The following is a 19,947-nucleotide window of genomic DNA, read 5'->3' as shown; positions in this document are numbered from 1 at the left end:
TTTTGGGTTTGGGTACATTAAATAAAAACCAATTTAAAGGTCAGATTTTAATACACATAAAGAAATTCAATTTGCTAAGTTTTTAAAACGAAGCAGATTTACATTACACAAAACTATTGATGAGGACACTTGTAACATTTAGTATAAAATTTTGAAAATACGAAATTTTTTGACACCTGACTATCTGAGATCAAATCAATGTTACATATTAATTAGTGAAATACTTTGTAATATTATGATAAGAGATAAAACAAAGCATTTAGGAACATGGACAGCAAAAGAATATTATCTACAGTAATGTGATTAAAAATGATCCAAAAGAAGTTTTACTGTAACTTGTACCTCTCACTATTCTATGAAAATCTAAACAGTAAGGAAATAATCTTATGGTTTTAGAAACCTCTTAATAATTTCATTAATAATACAAAACGGACAAAGACATAAAACAAAAACTAAAAATAAATTCAAATATGAGATAATTACCCTTCCCCAGTAACATGAAATATAAGTTCCCATTTGATGGTCAACAAAAATATTCGTCGAATTCTATGAAATAAGCGAGACATTAATTTTATTACGAAGTAAGTAGGTACATAATAGTAGACTAGATTATTTAATATAAAAGTGTTTCATAGGTGAGACGACATTTTACATCACGTGAAGCGAGTGTTGAGCTTTCACGAATAGACAATGAAACATTGGTGAAGAAAAATACACTAACCTCCCCTTTTTGAGGTCAGTTAAATAAAGCTATTGATACATTTAAGGGACAGAGTGCTTTCAAGATCACGCGATTTCATTCAGCTTACAGACGACTCAAACTAAACAATAAATCGAATGGAAAATATCCTTTTCTAGTAAGAATGAAATAAAGATGCTACGATTATAGGAAATAAATTGCATTATCTAAACCGGGAGTGCTTTGTATACGACTCCCGAGCCTACGACTTTATAATTACTTGCATTGCAGCCATGGATTCGCGTCCTTATAATCAGATCTTATATTCACATCTTCATAACGATCACATTTAAATACAAAGTCATTGTAAACTCCAATAGTGAATTCATGTAAACATTACGATTTAAGCACACACTGGCCATAACAACATTCATTTACAAACATTTTAACTGTTTACTTATGTATACAAAAGGCATTTATATCGAATGGTTTACGTATTGAATACTCAGCTAAGAATAGAAAATTGAATAAACAGTTAAAATCTTGTGTTTTGCGAAGAAATTTAATGATTAATATTTATACAACATTTGTGGCACCCATTTTCAATTTTGTTATATCAAAGTACTCAATACAAATACCTACTTAGATATTGCTACCAGTGATACCTTCTACAGAAATCCTTGTGTCCACCAGTCCAGGCCATAATTGCTGCGTGCAATAATTAAAAAGGAATTTCCTATTAATCATATTTTTCTATTATATGCTATTAGAGCAAATTTCATATCACAGCCGTGGATCACTAATGCTACAAAGCTCAAACATGCCCATATCCATTCCGAACGTTAATCGATAGCTGCAACCAAAAGGAAATATGAAATATTAATAAACAAATATGTATACATAATAAAATATTATAGAATAAATAGAAATAGTATGATAAATCAACAAAAACGTTAAAAAATACATCAATAACGGAACAAGTTTTATTTCGATGGAATATTAATAAACAAAACTTATTTGCTTTAACAAAGACATCCTTATTTTAATCGACTGCGACATCTCATCTCGGCTTTATACCAACTTAACATGCCAATAAAACATTGGAAGCTAAACAGTAAAGCCTAACAAACTGACAGCTGTCATTATAGCGAGTCGAAGAACGAAGGTTTTATATGCGGTTTACCTGAGGGTCAATACTCGTAGGAACTGGTTGCTGCTCATCGATGCAAAGGTCTGAATCGGAGTCGGTCCTACGCAGCGAGCTGTCCTGTGGACACAAAACATACTGCTTACTTTACTTTTGTTGGAAACGGTCACGGCGATATGAAAGCGTTAGGACGTCGATATCTCTCCACGCACGTAATTTACAAATTAAGCAGATTCTACGTTAATACGTAGAATCTTGCCACTAATGTGGCAAGGACTCGAGCTTCAAAAGATCTGGATTTAGGTTCACTTATAGTTCCCGCCAAACTCAAAGGGGGCTCGCACCTAACCTCCGAGCATTATGCACATGTTGCCCAAATTCATCGCGCACCACCGTCACCCACCGCGCTCATTTCTACGCCGCAACTCGCTCGCCGCCATTAAGTTTGGTGAGACCTAGACATCCTAAAGTCATCTTTTTTCAACCGACTTCAAAAAAAAGGAGGAGGTTCTCAATTCGGCTGTATTTTTTTTTTTTTTTTTTTTTATGTTTGTTACTCGATTTCTCAAAGACGCCTGGACCGATTTCAAAAATTCTTTTTTTATTTGAAAGGGTATGCTTGTCATTTGGTCCCATTGTCATCAGATCAGGATCTGATGGTGGAAACCCTGAGAAATCGAGGGCATCTCTTGAAAATTGTAGGCGAGCATGGGGTACAAACTTTATATTTATGTGTTTATCTGATGAGACTACAATACTATGGAGGTTTAGGGCAGATCTGATGATGGAGACGACAGAGGATCGAGGGAACTCCTAAACGGCACATCTTAACTACCTCGTGTTTGGGCTTATTTTATTAGTGTTGACAAGATCTTTACACCGAAATGAGTAATGACTGCCACTGCAAGGTCCGAGATGCAGGTGCAGTACAGTTTAGGGAACTCCTTAATGGTTGATAGCAGCTACATAATGTTTGGGTTTATTTTATTCGTGGTGACAAGAACTTTAAGCTGAGATGGGTTATGACTGCCACAGCAAGGTCAGTGATGCAGGTGCAGTACAGTTTAGGGAACTCCTTAATGGTCGATAGCAGCTACATAGTTTGGGCGTATTTTATTCGTATTGATGTACACATTAAGCTGAGATGGGTAATATTGCAGATTTAACAGTGAAGACGAAAAACAGTTTAAAGATATTCTAAATGGAAATGTTTACCGACGTTTAAGTATTGGAAGAAAGATTTCTTAACCTCGTTATTTCTGCCAACGTCCTGCCGTCGTGTGGTCGATTAACAGCCAGTTTCTTCATCAAAAGTTAAAGCCAAAGTTAAAGTCAAAGTAATGTCTAAAGTAAAAGTAACGGTCAAATTCAATTTTTCTATTAGTTTTGCTGTCACTTTAGCCTTGAAAATACGTATTTGACCGTTACTTTTACTTTAGACATTACTTTAACTTTAACTTTTGATGAAGAAACTGGCCGTAAGTAACTTGTTGGCATCCAAATCTGACAAAACTATACCTTCTATACTTCTGACACGACTTAGCGGAATTTTCCGCTAAGTCGTGTCAGGTATACGAGGTATTTACCTCGTATTTGGGCTTATATTCTTTGTATTGATAAGAACTTTCCACTTATATCGATAGTGACAACTATTCGTATCACTAAAAAGCTGTAAATAAAAAACTTTTTTACAAAAAAATTAAACCGACTTCCAAAAACACTAAAAAGCAAAAAAAAATAATAATTTTAGGTGCATCGGCCTAGAAGTCGGTGGCAAAATTAACTTAGTAACATCCATTAGACATTTTAATATAACTTACCCCCTGCGTATACTGGTGGGTAGTAGTGAGTACCCTCGCTAGAGGCCTCATGAACGCCGGCAAGGTCTCCGTAAGCGGCGGTCGCGCGTGAGTCAGCAGTGGCTTCAGTAGCTTGGAGTCTACTGCGCCCCATAGACGTGCGAGACGAGCCTTCTGACCGGTGCCGCCGTCGCCGCGGTCACGGGGTGTGTCCTGGTGTACCAATGTATATGTAAACATGAAGTCTTCGATGTTGATAGTTCAATATTATGTACAAAGGAATGTTGGGGAGAGTTAATATTTATATGTGGAATAATTTGTATCAATTTGAAAATTTAATTTATCAGTCAAAAAACTCAACTTCTTCTTTCTTGTTTTAAATACCAATTAAAAAAATATATTATAAGTCTATTTACAACAAAAAAACGTTAGGTCAAACGGTCCTTAATATACAAAGGACTTATAAGTTACTCACAGGTGGCATCAAAAAGTTACACACCATGTTAAAGTTGACGTTAGTGAAGTAAGTTTGTGAGTGACAACTGATTTTGAAACCCTCTGCTTGTGTAATTAAGGGCAGTGTAGAACTGTACAGTCATTTCTAATGTAGTGATACTTGGACAAATATGTATGTGAAAATGTGTGTTAACTCAACAGGATATCTCAATGAAATGATTGGAGAAAACGTTAAATTCAAAGATCAAGAAAAATGACAAAATTATAATTTATCCAAGCAACACTACCCATTATGTTATTATTTTCACTATATTAACATTCACCAAATACATGCACGGAGATTTGTGTTATTTGCATAATGCTCATGTATTTCATGCATGTGAGTGGTAAATACTATATACTTAAATAACAATATAATAAAAATACAACATACTTCGATACCGTTTAGTTCCCAAGGCATAATCACTTCCTTCGCTCCATTAGCCCACTTAACTACCATGCGGCCTCTCTAGATATTAAAAGAAACCAAACAAAGCAATAAAGTAAAAGTAATATCATGCAAGATACAACACTACATTTATAGTTTCATCTGCTTCTCTTCATACAGTGGTGTGAAAATTCCAAGAATAAAATAGACTGTGGAAAAGTTAGTGGAAAATTACTGTCTTAAATATTTTCAGAGTGCAGAATTGTCTTTCAAACCCTGTTGGTAAAGTAAAATTTGTTAAAAGTATCGATATGTGCTGTCAATCCCTATGGTGTTGAAGTTTAGTAAAGTTAGTATATTATTTTTAGTAAGACGCGTGCAGAATTGTAATGCGTGCATGTATTTATTAGTCTTACTGTTGCCCTGTCGCAACTGGCTGGTTGCGTTGAGTCCATGTTACGTAGGCCGAAACCTATGTCAGCGGGCTGAACAACAAAACAGTTTTTAGTTACGTGTTAATTAAACGCTAAGGTCAATTCAATGACACCTTTGCTAATTTGACGATTGATGTAGGAAGGGTACTCTATGAAATTACTTGAGTGTTAAGAAAGATTATAGTACAGAGTGCGCAAAAAGGTTTGCTATTTATTGAACAAATATAGTGTAATATAAATAAGAGTAAGTCTTGTAATTTCAAAAGTAACCTTCGTCTCGTGACATAAATAGGTACCTACACAAAAATAGGTAAATTAATCTAATGAACGTGGATGAATCTGTAAACCTTCCCCAAACACTCCTACGATTATACTCAACAATTGAAAATACCGAAATTGGTACACTTTGGAGTTTGAAGAAGATTTCTAAACGTCGTTTCTCAACCTGAACACAATCGTCTAAAAACAACTATAGTTCGGCCATTCAGAGAATGCGTTCCTGACACGTCGCGATTGAACTGACGACGTAACTACATTCATTGATTATTGATATAATAATGTTGTTTTAATGCTCCTCAATTGTTAAAACGGTAAACAACCAGCAAAAATATTTTTATCGTAACTGCAACGCCATTGCAAAGTTACGTCGTCAGTTCAATCGCGACGTGTCAGGAACGCATTCTCTGAATGGCCGAACTATAAGTTATTAAACACGAATCATGTTAGTAATGTACAACTATCACCCTATAATCCCCAAAAAATACGGTACAACATAGATTGAGAAACGCAATGCGTGATAAGCGCTCGGTATGAACATCCAAAGCTCCAGTAAGGTGCAAACATAGCGCTATGAATACGTACCGGTCCAGCAGAGTCCGTGGCCTGGTACAGCTGCCACAATAATGTAGTTATTAATCACATGCTTGCCCGTACACACGCTTCTAACGTGCCTTATGTACGAATACGAGCCATGAAAAGTGCGCGTCTGCGACTGTCCTACAGTGCTCTGATGACCTAAATATGGACTCTTTATACAAAATATTAAGTACTAGTATTGCTTGACCATTTATACTTTGTACAGTCAGCTACATATATTTGTGGATAGTGCCAATTATTTATCAAAGACAATTGACGAATTAAACTTGGTAATATTTTGTATAAACATTACGTTCATGCCTTAAAAACTGTTCAAAAAGCATAAGTAATGGACGATCAACGATACGGTCAATTTCGTCGTTTTTCTATTGGCAATAAAGTTACATCCATATTTTATTTTATTTAGTTTACTTAAATGAAATTGCCTTAACCAGAATACTTTTGAAAGGCTAGTAGGGAAGTTAAACAAGTTAGAACACGAAATAAAATAAGGCACACAGAAAGCAGCAGTTGATTGAAAATAAAGGATAGCAACGAAGAAATGTTATACTCTACGATTAAAAATAATTTACTATAAAATTTTGGAAAAGATACCGTCCCAAAATATTTTAAAATGAAATTTAAAAAAATCTAGTGGACATTTGTAAGGAGTTAACAAATACAAATGAATGTATATGAACGAAATGCTTACTAAATATAACTGTTTCGCCAATCGAAAGTGATAGTGATTACGTCTATTTCTAGTAGAAAACCAGTGTGATTCCAGCACTACTTTACAAAGTGTATCAATTAAAACTTCTTGCAACCCAAAGTTAATTCACAATATTTACAGTGGAGTAAAAAAACTTACGCTTCTGACATCCCGATACGGTAGCGCGTCATTTTCATCGTTGCCCGTTTCACTGGAAATTAGATTTTATTTAAGTAGACTGCTAAACACATTTACCTGTATTCAGCCCCCTAAAGGGGCGAAAATCTTTGTTGTTTTCAAATTATTTGCTAATAGAAAAATAGGTCATAAGTCGCGTGTGCTGATAGTACTTTTGGTCCTACCAAACAATAAAATTTAAGACCATGGCAATTTTTCATAGGGCCAATATAATAAGGTCGAAATACGGTATGCTCTGTAAAGGATCAGGAACGTCTTTCTTGTTCCGACTTCTTGTTTCAAACGATTTTTCGACCGAGTGGATTATACATGGCATTGGTCGATAGTACATGATTTTTTATAAATATGGGAACATATTAAACATAATACTACATACCCAGTAGGTATACGTAGATATGCGAGCGCATGCGTGGCGGCGCCTCCTTGCAGTACAACAGTAGCTATCACAATCAGAGACGTGGTCGTTAACATGGCTTGTCGCGCCTCTGACACCGTGTTACGAATGGCGAGCGCGAAGGACATCGCACCTCGAAGACCTGGAATTATTAAAAACAGGTTATTAAAGTTTAGTATCATGCATTATAATTTTCTTACCATGATCATGTAAAAATCGCTTCAAATGGGAGAAGTGGAAGGAGCTTCCTTTTTTGGACATCTCCCATACTTTGACGATAATATGTATTTAGTTTGGAATTATATCATCGCACTTAGACACATTTAAAAAAATCTACTTTTTAGTAGCTCAAACTATTGAAGTAGGCAATCACAAGTTTGCGTCAAAGGCGGTTAGGCCCCCGCTTCAATAAAACGTGAATTGACTCTAAATTAGCCTTAGACGAGACCACAATATGGGTTGGCTGTAACAATAAACTTTTACCTTGTTTACCGAGATAGGTACAAACAGTACTTGCGGTTAGAGATTACGGAATATCCAAGATACAGAAATGCCGTACCTGCTTGTTCGCAAGTACCTACATATGTACTACGTGTTATCAAGATTTTTACCTTAAAATATTATTTCTATACTTTAATATAAATAACACACAAAGTTACCTGAGAAGAATAACATGTGCTGGAAATTCATCGGTATAGGTGGTTTTCGTCCGAGGTTGAGCAGGAACGAGAGTGGGTAAATGTTGACAGCGCGTCCGAGGACCGATGTGATCTGTCTATGGCTAAGGAACATTATATGGAAAACAAATAATATTCTTCCTCTTAGAAGGCTTTGAGCTATATATACTTACAACACATATTGTTTTAGTGTGTTACCTGCACTCGAGTTTTGTCCTTAATTGTCATTGTATTTTGGGTACATGATTTGTACCTAGCATCGTTATAAACTTCGTAATCTTTAAATTGTTTCGCAATCTTGTAAATCTAACATTTTACATTTATGATAAGGGATATCTTAAAAGCATTACTTTGTAATTAATAAGGCAAAACAAATGTATGTGAAACACTTGATTGTGCATTGATTTCACAATGCATAAATAGCACTTTGCTAAGCCCTATTTTGGCTTCGCTTGGCATTACAAAATCAATTTGAGAGTAAATTAATTGAAGACCATTTTAACATTGGTAGTTGTTACAATAAAATTCCACGTCATTAGGCGGATTTAAGAAAACTCTGACATCAGGGATTGTTAGGAGATTATACCTGCAGCATTCATAAGAAGATTTTGATATGAGTAAAACTCAAAGATCTAAAATAATTTCAAAAGGATACAAATCCAGCAATAATAAACCACGGATCGAAATGATGCTTAGGGAACGTGAACATAGAGACGCCGATGTACGTAAAGATGAAGTTCTCAGCCAAGAAGTTTAGTAGCTCGAACAGTTGCTTGGTGCGATTGCGCGAGTCGGAAGATAAGTTGTTGTATGTGTAGTGAGCCTGGCATATGCCGCAGAATAGCACTGCTACAACACCTGTGTAAAGAAATAATATTATAATTATAATATATCAAGGCAATATAATAAAACACTTTGAAGACGCTAGTAAGATGTATTTTCAACTTGTTTTAACATAAAAAGAGTGCTACAGAAATGTGCGAAAGATATGCACAGTATTCGTTTGTTTAAAAAATATAGGCACTAAGTATAGACCCGCACAAAATATTGCGTACAAAGGGACAGTGTAAATTCACAACAATAAAATAAGTTTTCAAATCGTTTCTTTAGTTTCGGAGCCTATTTAATGTAAACAAACAACCATTGGATTGTTTTGTTATTTATTTTCTCTTTATAATTATTAGGTTAGATAGATAAATAGATCATCATCTGATAATTATCTAGCTACCTATTTGTCATATAATGTGTTTATTAAATTTTTCATATGTGAGTATATTAATGTTATTTCTTGTAATGTTATTTATTAATGTTATATCTTTGTTGTCTACAAGGTAGGGGGACTAACATTTACTCGTATTTCAATGTCTGAGTCCTACGTCAATTTCACAATTGCAGTAACGGTACCTTTGTTTATTTCCGCGAACCACGAAGAAATGTTTAAGTGGCGACATCATTAACATAAAACAAACTAGGCCAAACGGCCGGAAATTGTGTACCAACTCAGCATTTGACTCGACTGTCTAACGAAGCGATTAAGCCGCTATGACAAAACTATTCTTTACGCTAAGTACCTATTTTAAAACTCGTAAAATTTTCAAACAATAATTTGTAGCGGGTGAAACAATAATATATAGATCTAAGAGGTTGTCTAAATGGCCAAGGCGGATGTTTTCTATTCATTGTAGATTCTCTCTTTGAATATGAATAGATCTTTTTGAGCTAAGATTGCATGTCTGCATTGAATCTGTGTGTTTACTATTATCTTACACAATACCAAGTTACATTTTCATGTGACAAAAGTTAGCTATATATCGTTTAAATACCAGAATTACTGTATTTAATCATCATCGTGTATTCCACATACATTACTTTAAAAATTTCGTATTAAAATGCCAAACGAATACCAACCGTATTATCTAAGTAATAAAGTCCACTTTACCTGTAAGCTCGCAGACTTCAGCAATCAAGAAGGCAGCATAAGACATGAGCACGAAGAGAGCCGACTCGAGTAGCGGCCACTCGCGCACGTGAGTGAACTTAGTCATGTAAACATTGGTTAAGGAATCATTGCACTTATCTTTGTAGTACTAATATCATTTGTATGAACAATAATTAATATTTAGACGCCACGTGGACGGTGAGTCAGACAGATAAATATTGGTTTAAGAAGTGTTTGGGTTACGGCGCTAATGATGGGGCGTTTTTATCGTGTTTTTAGTGGCTTGAATTCGCTCCATTCGGGTGTTTTGGTAAGAAGGATTAGGCTAATGAGTAAATTAATGCGCCAATCGCATTGTAACGCCTGTAACTAGAAACTGCCAATGAATAATAAAAACTTATAGACACGATAACAATTCACCCAACTGTGAAATTGAATATGCTTTGCGTTCACTACTCCAATAAGGCCGCTGCCTCGAATTTTGCGGGCAGCGGGGCGGCAGCGGCGGCGGCGCGTTCGGTCACCGTTTTGAATGGAGCTCACCGCTCGTTGCCCGCTCCCGCGCCGCTGTATTCGAGGGCCGGTCCATTTGATTATACGCGTAAGATCCTGCCGCTCCCGTGCCGCCGCCGCTGCCGCCCCGCTGCCCGCAAAATTCGAGGCAGCGGCCTTAAAGTGATTAACAGTATTCACTAGATATTATTTAAAATTTATTTAACCATAAATTGTTTAAAATTTATTTAACCATAAATTGTTTAAAATGTATTTATGCTTATTAATATACGAAAATTATATTGAAAAGGATATCAATGCCGTCAAACAACCCATAAGAGCTCCAACCAGTAGTGACAAGCTGAAGATCCCAATAAAATCTCCGATGGCTCCCAAAAACGCCGTAATTTCAAACCCGCCATCATTGGAATACCTCAACTCATAGTTTTGTATGGCTCTGTAAGAATACAGGAAAAAATATAACGTTGATAAGCGTATCTATTGATTGCCGAAGGTATGCCATTAAACATTATAACGCTGTAATGTAGATAGCAGAGTAAATAAAATAGTTTTTTCCGACTTTAATCTCGATTACTGGATAACGGTTAGTAGTCACAATTAATTTAAGTAATATTATGAAATAATGAATTAGTTTTAGTAGACAGAATATTTCTACCTGCTCATGTTAATGATGTCTTTTCTTTTCAACTTATAAAAATAGAATATTGTGTGCATTTATTTAAAAAAAGTCTTTATTGTATAATTACCCGCTGAGTACAAGAGCCACTGCGTCATTGAGAACGCTTTCACCGAATATCATCGCATAAAGATTGACGTCCACCTGTAACAATATTGACACATTAATTCTGACGATTGCGTGACAATGGGAGAATACCTGAAAAAACGCCAACCATGTGACTCAGCAGATATGATAAATAATGGCGTCTGATGGGAGAGATAACACCGTGGTATTTTACTTTAATTTTACGCTACATGGTAATTGCTTGTTTTTCTTCTCTAAACTAAATATTACAATACCTTTTCGGTACCAGATTCTTAATTTAATTCATGATTCTATGATCGTCAATACGCAGACTAGTATTACCTAGGTGTTTGTGTGTTGGTCTAGTAACATGATAGCCTTAACTATTTCATAAAACATAGGCACCGAACATATGATAGCTTCTAAAATTACATGTGAATTTGATATATTGTAGTAAGCACAAATCATAAGCGCCCCACCGCTATACTTCGAATATTTCACTTATTTCTATATATGGCATTCGCTAAAAGGAACCTCCGTGTTTGCGGTCGTAAGTATACGAGTACTTGTATCACTAGATAGTTGAATAGCCAAGTAACGAAGTAGATAACGTAATTTATTCCCAGTTGATGTACTTAGATGCCTTTCAACATGTTATCCACTACATACCTACACAAGTACATAGGTATTGAAAGTTGGTTTATTAATATATTCATTATCCTCATTGTCACATTTGAATACACACACACATAATACTTAGGAAAACATGATAAGTTGAATAAATGATAATGATGTTTTACCTTCAATTGTGAGAAGATGGCGAGTACTGTCAGCGGGTCGGTGGGTGAGATGAGGGCGCCGAAGTACAAAGTGTCTAGGAAGGTGAAGCTTGAGGCCAAGGAGGCCGGCATCAGTTGGACACAGCCGTACATCAGAGAGCCAATAACCAGGGCTGATAGTGCTGTCCCCACCATCGCGAACGTCAATATCGCGCCCAGATTGCGGAAGAAATATTTCTGTGAAATTGAATGTGATATGAGCTTACTGTTGATACTCAATATGCTCTAGTTAAATTCTAGATGGATTGTTGTCTGCTGGACAAAAGCATCTTGAATTAGTGTGTGCTATGCGTGGTTGAAAACCCACTTTTGTAATGTGCAGCCAATATTAAATCTAATATTTTAAATCATTACCGCAAGGTAACTCTATAATTTAATAGGTTTTAGTTGCTATAAATAAACAACGTAGCATGTATGTTTTCAAGAAGGAAAATCACTGAATTACTAGATTTCCTTAAACTGATTTTAACTATTACATTAAGCTATAAATAAATGTATTTTATAATTTTATACTTTCTGTTATATACTTACCCTTTTCAGACAATATCCAGCATGGAATATGATAGGTGGCAAAATTATGTTAAAAAATATCTCAGGATCAAATGTTGCCTTCAGATCTATCTCATTCTGCTCAACATTTACTATTTCTCCTCTAAAGCTATATGCATAAGTCTTATTTGGTACCGGAGCATCTGTACGAAAATACATTTCTGTTAATCCATTTGCTAATATTCAGTTGGGGTTTCACAATAATTCACTAATACATGAAGTTATCATAAAATTTTAACTATTAATTAGGCATAACTATGATAAGATTACAAACACTTAAGTTATTTAATAAAGAATTCTATTGAGACAAAAAACTAACAAGGCCATACTGTTTTGCATGCAAGTATATTAGTGGTATAAAAAGTCTAAGTAAAAAAACTCTTGAAGAAGGCAATTGTCAAGGAAATTATGATTTGAATAGGTTTTTTAAACATATTTATGTGACAGTTGACAATAAAAATTATCAGACTGTGACTTCATTTGGAGAGTCCCGTATAAATTTGTAGTAACACATGTTAACTAAATCTCATTAAACTAAAATCTGATACACTTTATGTAATACAAAAGTTACAAACTTTGCTCTTATCAATTTTAATACATCATTAAATAAAATATTTATATGTTAATATTTCTTACCTCCTGAAGACACCTGCATTTTATCTGGGAAGTGCAGGCGCAGCATGTCTGGTGGGACAGATAGATTGTACTTTGTTTCCGGTGCAGGGTGCACATTGATGTAGGTAACTTGGTTTGTACTAGCTGCATAGCGAATTATTGCTCCCACGATAAGACCTAGTAAAGAAAAAAAATTTTGATTATAGATTTAAGAAGAGAGAGAATCAATAGTTAGGTACTCTTAAAAATGTGTGAGTACACCTAAAACTGGAATATTCGTTTCTAGAAGTACATTGTACTTTTCAATGGACGAATGCACAATTAAACTGTTATGTAAACAACACTAGAAACTGCAAACCAGTAAACAACACATTGGTTGTTTGAAGTGTTACCTATATGTATTGAAAATGTGTGTTAGTTTTTTTTTTTTTGAAATAGGGATAACCAAGTAGTTAGTAGTTAAAGTTAGTAAAAAAAGTAATTGGTAGTTAAAACCATGCATATTATAATTAAAGTAAATTTAAAATTTCTGTTGTACTCTGTACCTAAAAAGATATCAGGGTCAACAGGTTATCCAAATAAAATGTATGTATTGCTTAAGTTTGATGTTACATACAATATCATAGACACAAACGGTAATTTAGCGGCAGATAGGTACAAACAGGTAAATAATAATTTACTTCAAGGTCTTAAGCATCATATTGAGTGATCACATGACCAGTTACTGTTATTATAAACTAATAAAGCTTTGTTAGGCAATATAATATGAGTCTCACCATAAATAACAGCAAGTCCTGTCTCGTGAAGCCAGCTTACACGGCGGTGTTTAAATACCCAAATAGTCAGCACAGTTAACGTTAATAGACAGGTGTATATTAGAAGATTTAAACTGTCTATACGATGCAGAAGTGTGGCTTTTGCGTCCAACGCAATGTCTGTTCCAGAAGCTTGACATTGTGCCACTAAATATAAAAGAAATGACGCGAAACTCGGAAGGATATTCATGATTTTTTAGTGCAATAAAATAAAGTCGTCACATCACATATATCCGCACTTAATTCAAAGGAAACACCTATTGAAATAACGTTTAAACCTTCAATAGACGGATCAATCCATACACATACAAATAAATACGTAATAAAGCCCAATTATATCTCGTTCCAGAAAAATAGTCAATACATTTTTTATACAAGAACAAACCGTACAGACAACCGTGAGTGAGATTTAGAAATAGCAACTGTCAAACCTTCAAACCTGTCAGAAAATTGACAATAAACTCGTTTCATGCCTATTAGGAGTAATGTTTAGCATTAAAAAAAATCGTTTTTTTTACTTCAGATATTTTTTCAGTAGCTTGTATTAAATAAATATGACTATAGATGTCAAGTAATCCTTGTCATTTTTTTCGATTGTATTTTATTTTGATTGTGATCCTTTTAACGCAAAAGATATCTTAATTTTGTAACCTTGCTTATTAAACTGTGATTGGCTGTTTAGAATCGACACACGAAAATTTCGCGCGAAATTTAAAAAGCGAATGAAAATTCTGTCGTCGTATTGGTTCATTTCATTCATAGTATTTGGTAGTATACAAGAATTTTGGAGTGGAGGTAGTTTTGTCGTATCGTGCAACATGGAAAAGTGGAAAAAATGATTTCTATGAAGCATAATCGCTTCGCTTATAGTTATCGGCACGAATCTTGAGCTCTGACCTTCACCTGCGCAGAAGTAATTTATTGTGTCCCTTTTGTGGTATGAAGTGAGGCGCGGGGGCGGGCTAAAGCGGTGATTGGTGCGCAGTGTGTCGCGTCATAGCCGTCACTCGGGATTGGTTCTTTGCAAATAAATCACTTCTGCATAGATGTAGGTCAGAGCTCAAGATTCGTGCCGATAACTATACATTTCAGCAGTTCAGACTGAGGTAAGTGTTTTTGTAATTGTACCTACTTAGTATCGGAAAAATCTGCAAATGGTGGCAATCAATTCTAGATTGATTAAATAAATTGTCGCTACTTGAGATTAAGTTTATTGGTTGGTTTGTCTTTTTAAGTCTTGCTGCCCGTCTGACTGATAAAATGATCCAATTCAATGAGACATTCGTAATGATCAATCGACCGTTATATTTTCAATGTTGATTTACCGAGAGCAAAACTACGGAATGCAAGTTTTATAATGTACCTTGAATTAATCCTATAAATACTATTATAGTTTGGAATGTCCAGACTGTCCGATAGACAGATAATTATGTAGGCAGGTACTTTGCATTGTATTTAATTGTGGAGTAGTGCAAGTATTTATTTAGCAACAGTAGCGAGAACACCACAGACCCAATCGATTGCTATTCGTATTCGGTCAATCTTTGCGTTAGTGTGTTGCTACGAATAAATTAGGTACCCGATTGTATTATGTATTACGAAAGTTTCAAATTTAGATTTAAAATATTCCATTTGACTTATGAGTAGCAATATTCGTAGGTAATACCGAAATGAACGAAAAGTAGATCCGTTATAAGTGCGTATCTACACAGGTAGGGGTACCTACATATATGAGTATTAAAAAGAGAACACTAATGTAATACATAACATTTTTTTTTTTTAATTCATAAAAGGCAGAAATAAGAGTGATGTCAAAAGTAAATTAGGGTTGTTGTGGGCATGCCCATTACGGTAGATCCGCTACAGCTTCGTGACTCGCTCTCATTAATTGCTATGTAATATATATATTATATATATATATATATAATATAATAAACTTTAATAACTACTGGTTTTATAGACCTATTGTCACGATAGTATCGTGTACCTAATACGAGTTTGATATTCAATCCCATTGTTTTAAAAGAAGAGACGACTTAACACTAGACTACTTCTGTCTTAAAACTAGACTAGGTTCCGTTTGTAGTGTAATGTTATAAGATTTCTCTTTTACCTACTTAATTTTGGTTTTAACTTGCAGATACTTAGCTACATCGATTAGGTATGTGACTTCAATATGTTCAGAAACCATAAGTGTTATCAGATTAAATCACAGGCATTATCTGTAACGAGTGTTTGTTTTATTGTGGGTTAAGAATTAGCTTAAACAACTGTAAGTCAAGAAGCTCAAATAGGTGCTTTAAATTATAAAACTGAAACATTACAAAATAAAAAACTTTTTTTATAAGGCAACGCACGGTGCTTTCAGTCACTGAAATAAATAAAAAATGAACGTAATTAAGGTTTAAAAAATATCATAATAAGTACCTAATTAGTTTCAAACCCAACAAACAGGTACCCACTGCACTTGAGTTTCTACCGAATTAGCTCCTAATTAGTATCATCAACTCGTCTACTTTGATAAATAAAATACTTGATAGAAACCGATCGTTTTTCGTAATGTCACCATTTAGCGTTTTCTTAACAAATATTTTGCAATATATAAAATATCTACCATACGTCCTTCCTTACTTAAGAAATTAACGCATATAAAAGGCCTCGTAATTACGTTCAAGGCAGATTTGGAGACCCTGCTCATCGGTTTAATAGCATTCTATCGGATATAAATTAATATTAAATAAGGATACCAAAAACTTCTATCTTATTTATAGTTAAGGTCGACCAATGACGCAGTTATAGTGATCCAGTAGGTAGGTGATTTGTGATTTAGCAATCAGTTCTCTACCACAGTTCCTATATTACTATCGCAAGTAAATTGCGGTAGGCATTACTTGTGGGTACCTGTCTGTACCTACCTACATAATTGACTTTAGGTACCTTTATATTTACCAGTTTTGGTACAGACCTAAACCAAATCCTTTTTTTAAATGCAATAATAAAAATCATACAGATTCTCGGAAAATAATTTACAGTTCTCAAGGTGCTTTTATTTATAGAGGATAACCGGTTTAGTAACCGGAAAATCCTAAATGCATATGCCTTATTTGTCGTAAGGACAGCATCATTCGTATTCGGTATCTTCGACTTCAACTTCTTACAGGTTAAATGGCCCTATTTAATGTCTTAACTAGCTTCGGCTCGAGTTTTCACCCGTGTCCAGAAGGAATATAGCAGCACCCAGATATCGACATGTCGGCTAATTTCTTTTAGCTGTTAAAGCGTTATTGAGGAACAACAACACACTATAATATAGTGGGAACAAATATAATGACCACCATAAAATGCTTTGATACCCTAAGTTTTGCAACCAGAAATATCTACTGAACACCAGAAAAATAAAGTCTAAAAATGTAATAGTACCAGCTATTTTAGTCACGACTTCACTTTAAATTGTATTCGACCACCAAATTTAGTAAATGATCACCAACTCTTGACGACCAAATTAATGTATTATTTTTGCCTAAATAAGTCACTGTGATTGCCATAAAATGTAGGCTTATTACCAAACAAAGTATTATGATGCCATATTAAGTTATGTGTCCGGCTTGCAATGCATGCGTGAGTGTCAGTATGACGAGTGACAGGGGAAAATGGAAGAAAATGACATATTGCGCCGACGCCAAGTAAAATTGGGAACAGGGCAGGAGAAAGAAGAAGAAGAATGTGTTTCTCAATACACTCTTATCGCACTGTTTAGAGGCATGCAATAGACAATTTTCCACGCTAGTGCAGGAAAAGGGTCCCCAAAATGTTATTACATTTATTTTATCAGGCCGAACTTATTTTTTTGGAGTCAGTTTACTTAAACAGGATAGCAAGATGTAAAAACTTTTTTGATGATCATTTACTACTTTTGGTGATCATTTACTACTTTTGGGATAACAATGATTTTTTTGGACTCATTTTGCTTAAATAGGATAACAGAATTTAAAAACTTTGGTTATAATCTTACTTTAAAATGGTGGTTTAATTTTGGTGATCATTTACTATTTTTGGCTTACGCATGATTTATTTTGGAGTAATTTCACTTAAATAGGATAGCAAAGTGTTAAAACTTTGGTGATAGTTTTACATTAAAATGCGAGTTTCATTTTGGTGATCATTTACTATTTTTGTCTGCTGTTTGTTACTATATCTGGTGATCAGTTAAACATAAGCCTAATATAGTTAAGTACATTGTCAAAAGTTCTACATTTTTAGTCTTTGAATGGCGGCCATCTATCAATCTATGTAGTTACAAATGCTTTATTATCGAGGTATGCAAATCGTTAAGTTACTTGTTGTGCGGCTACTACCTACTGGTTGAGCTAATCGCAAATGTATCTAACCAAACGTTAACTCGTGAAGAACTAAATTAAATAATAAATTATTTTAAATTTCGTGCATTTGGTTTTGTATAGTTTGCAACATCTTTATAAGCTTAAACAAGGCTATGTATAAAATTACTGCAGCAGAGTTCACAATGTCCAAATGAATAGATATACATTGGATTTAAAAAAGTAATCTATATTCAATCTTCTGAGATATAACGTCACGAATAAACTAACTACACCTGATTGGGAAAATAAATAAACCAAAATTTTTTGTTCTGTGTAACTTTGCATCCTAAGGGGTAATATAAAACGTGCTTATAAACATAATGTTAGTTCCCAATAAATATGATATTCCTGTAATTACCATGTTCTATCAAATATTTTATAATAACACTCCTAAAACAAAACTCCTAAACGATTAATTGCCGAAAAAAAATACTGAATATTCTTAGGTATAAGCCTCGTTTATTTATGTTGATGATTTCATAAATAATTGAGGTGAAATAAGATGTAAGAAAGTAATTTGTTGCAATAAAATTGAAAACATTGCGCAAAGATAGTTTGTATAAGGTAAGTCATATTAGTACAGTCAATCACAGGTTAAAGGAGGAAAATTAACGTTTGTTTCAAGGGATTTCGTTGTGCACTTCGATCAACAGTATTGTTGATCGCATGACTAATTAGGTACCTAGGTACCTCTTTGTAAATAGCATGCGTAACAAACAATTAATGCAGGAGGTAAATCCCTTCGTTGCATGTTTAATGGAAATAATATAATATGTGGAATTTCTCTGAAAAAGTACACAGATCTATACATTCTGTTTGCAACATGTAAGTATTATTCCAATTTTTCAGCGGATGACAGTTGCAGAGCTTTTAACGTATTTTTCGTATAGTGTATTTTTTTATTATTTTAGATAGCAATTATTGGTTAACTGTTGTGAAAATGGACGTAAAAAGCTTGCACCAGAAGGCACAACTATTTACTTTTACAGAGTAAAGTGGTGAAAACTCCTTCTAATTTTAACTATATTTTCAATCCACTAAACCAAGTTTGCCTCGTTATTTTATACGAAAATATGTAGATACATAAATAATATGTACCTGACTATGTACAGGAATGAATTTTATCCAGTGCGTAAACTTTGTCAACTTATAGTTAAATATGTTTTATAGATACGTATATTTTTATTTTGTCGTGTTTTACTACAAAAAAGAAAAGTTATTGATATCGAAAGATGTTTATTTTGTAACCGAGTGTACGGTCACACTCGTCATAGTAGGCACGGCGGCAACGCGAAACCGGTTTACTGACGCGAGCGCTGCTCCAAGCGCGTAAAGAATAGTTGGTATCCATATTTTGCTGATTTGAGGGCGGACAAAAGAATGAAAAATTTTTTTTACTGACGATGCAGATATGTTCTGTTAATGATTCTGGACCACCAGTTTTTTTTTGCGCACTGCTTAAAATTCATTCCTGTATAGCCAAAGTTAACAAAATGATTCGTGTTTTGCAATACTAACAAGTATTATTAGATCAAAGTTAATTGTGCCGGAAATCTCTCCAGTGATATGTTAAAATAAAACATACTTACATAAAAGACACCTTCTTACTTACTTATATAATGTTATAAATGGACTCATCAGAGGAATTTGTAATCAGTGATTTGAATATTAGCTAGTAATGCGAACATTAACAATACAGGTTTTGAACATTTAGGTGTATAATACGGTTTATGATCTTGAAGGATGTTTCTCAAGTGTTATAACAATTAGGTAGATGC

General features: G+C 34.3%; 1 protein-coding gene across 11 annotated transcripts; it reads right to left on the bottom strand.

The window, feature by feature from the left end:
- Nucleotides 1-32: 32 nt before the first annotated feature.
- LOC124629802 (sodium/hydrogen exchanger 7) lies at nucleotides 33-14,224 on the bottom strand. 11 transcript variants are annotated; one of them, XM_047163368.1, is made up of 16 exons: nucleotides 13,752-14,224; nucleotides 12,997-13,152; nucleotides 12,343-12,503; nucleotides 11,773-11,988; nucleotides 10,977-11,050; nucleotides 10,525-10,666; nucleotides 9,718-9,823; nucleotides 8,434-8,636; nucleotides 7,761-7,872; nucleotides 7,084-7,243; nucleotides 6,669-6,720; nucleotides 5,804-5,833; nucleotides 4,925-4,993; nucleotides 3,647-3,838; nucleotides 1,863-1,964; nucleotides 33-1,532 (listed from the first exon to the last, which is right to left on the bottom strand). In XM_047163368.1, the coding sequence occupies exons 1-16, from the start codon at nucleotides 13,978-13,980 to the stop codon at nucleotides 1,494-1,496; spliced, it is 2,043 nt and encodes a 680-aa protein (XP_047019324.1). In that variant the 5' UTR covers nucleotides 13,981-14,224; the 3' UTR covers nucleotides 33-1,493. The 11 variants fall into 11 exon arrangements, with proteins under 11 accessions (XP_047019324.1, XP_047019331.1, XP_047019398.1 ...); XM_047163375.1 differs by having other exon boundaries at nucleotides 1,863-1,946; XM_047163442.1 differs by lacking the exon at nucleotides 4,925-4,993 and adding an exon at nucleotides 4,515-4,589 and having other exon boundaries at nucleotides 1,863-1,946.
- Between the last annotated feature and the right edge of the window lie 5,723 nt (nucleotides 14,225-19,947).

The sequence above is a fragment of the Helicoverpa zea genome, chromosome 1 (genome assembly GCF_022581195.2).
Source record: "Helicoverpa zea isolate HzStark_Cry1AcR chromosome 1, ilHelZeax1.1, whole genome shotgun sequence".
NCBI classification, from domain to species: Eukaryota; Metazoa; Arthropoda; class Insecta; order Lepidoptera; family Noctuidae; genus Helicoverpa; species Helicoverpa zea.
The sequence above is the reverse complement of the archived record's forward strand: the minus strand, read 5'-3'. Positions and strand labels throughout refer to the sequence as shown.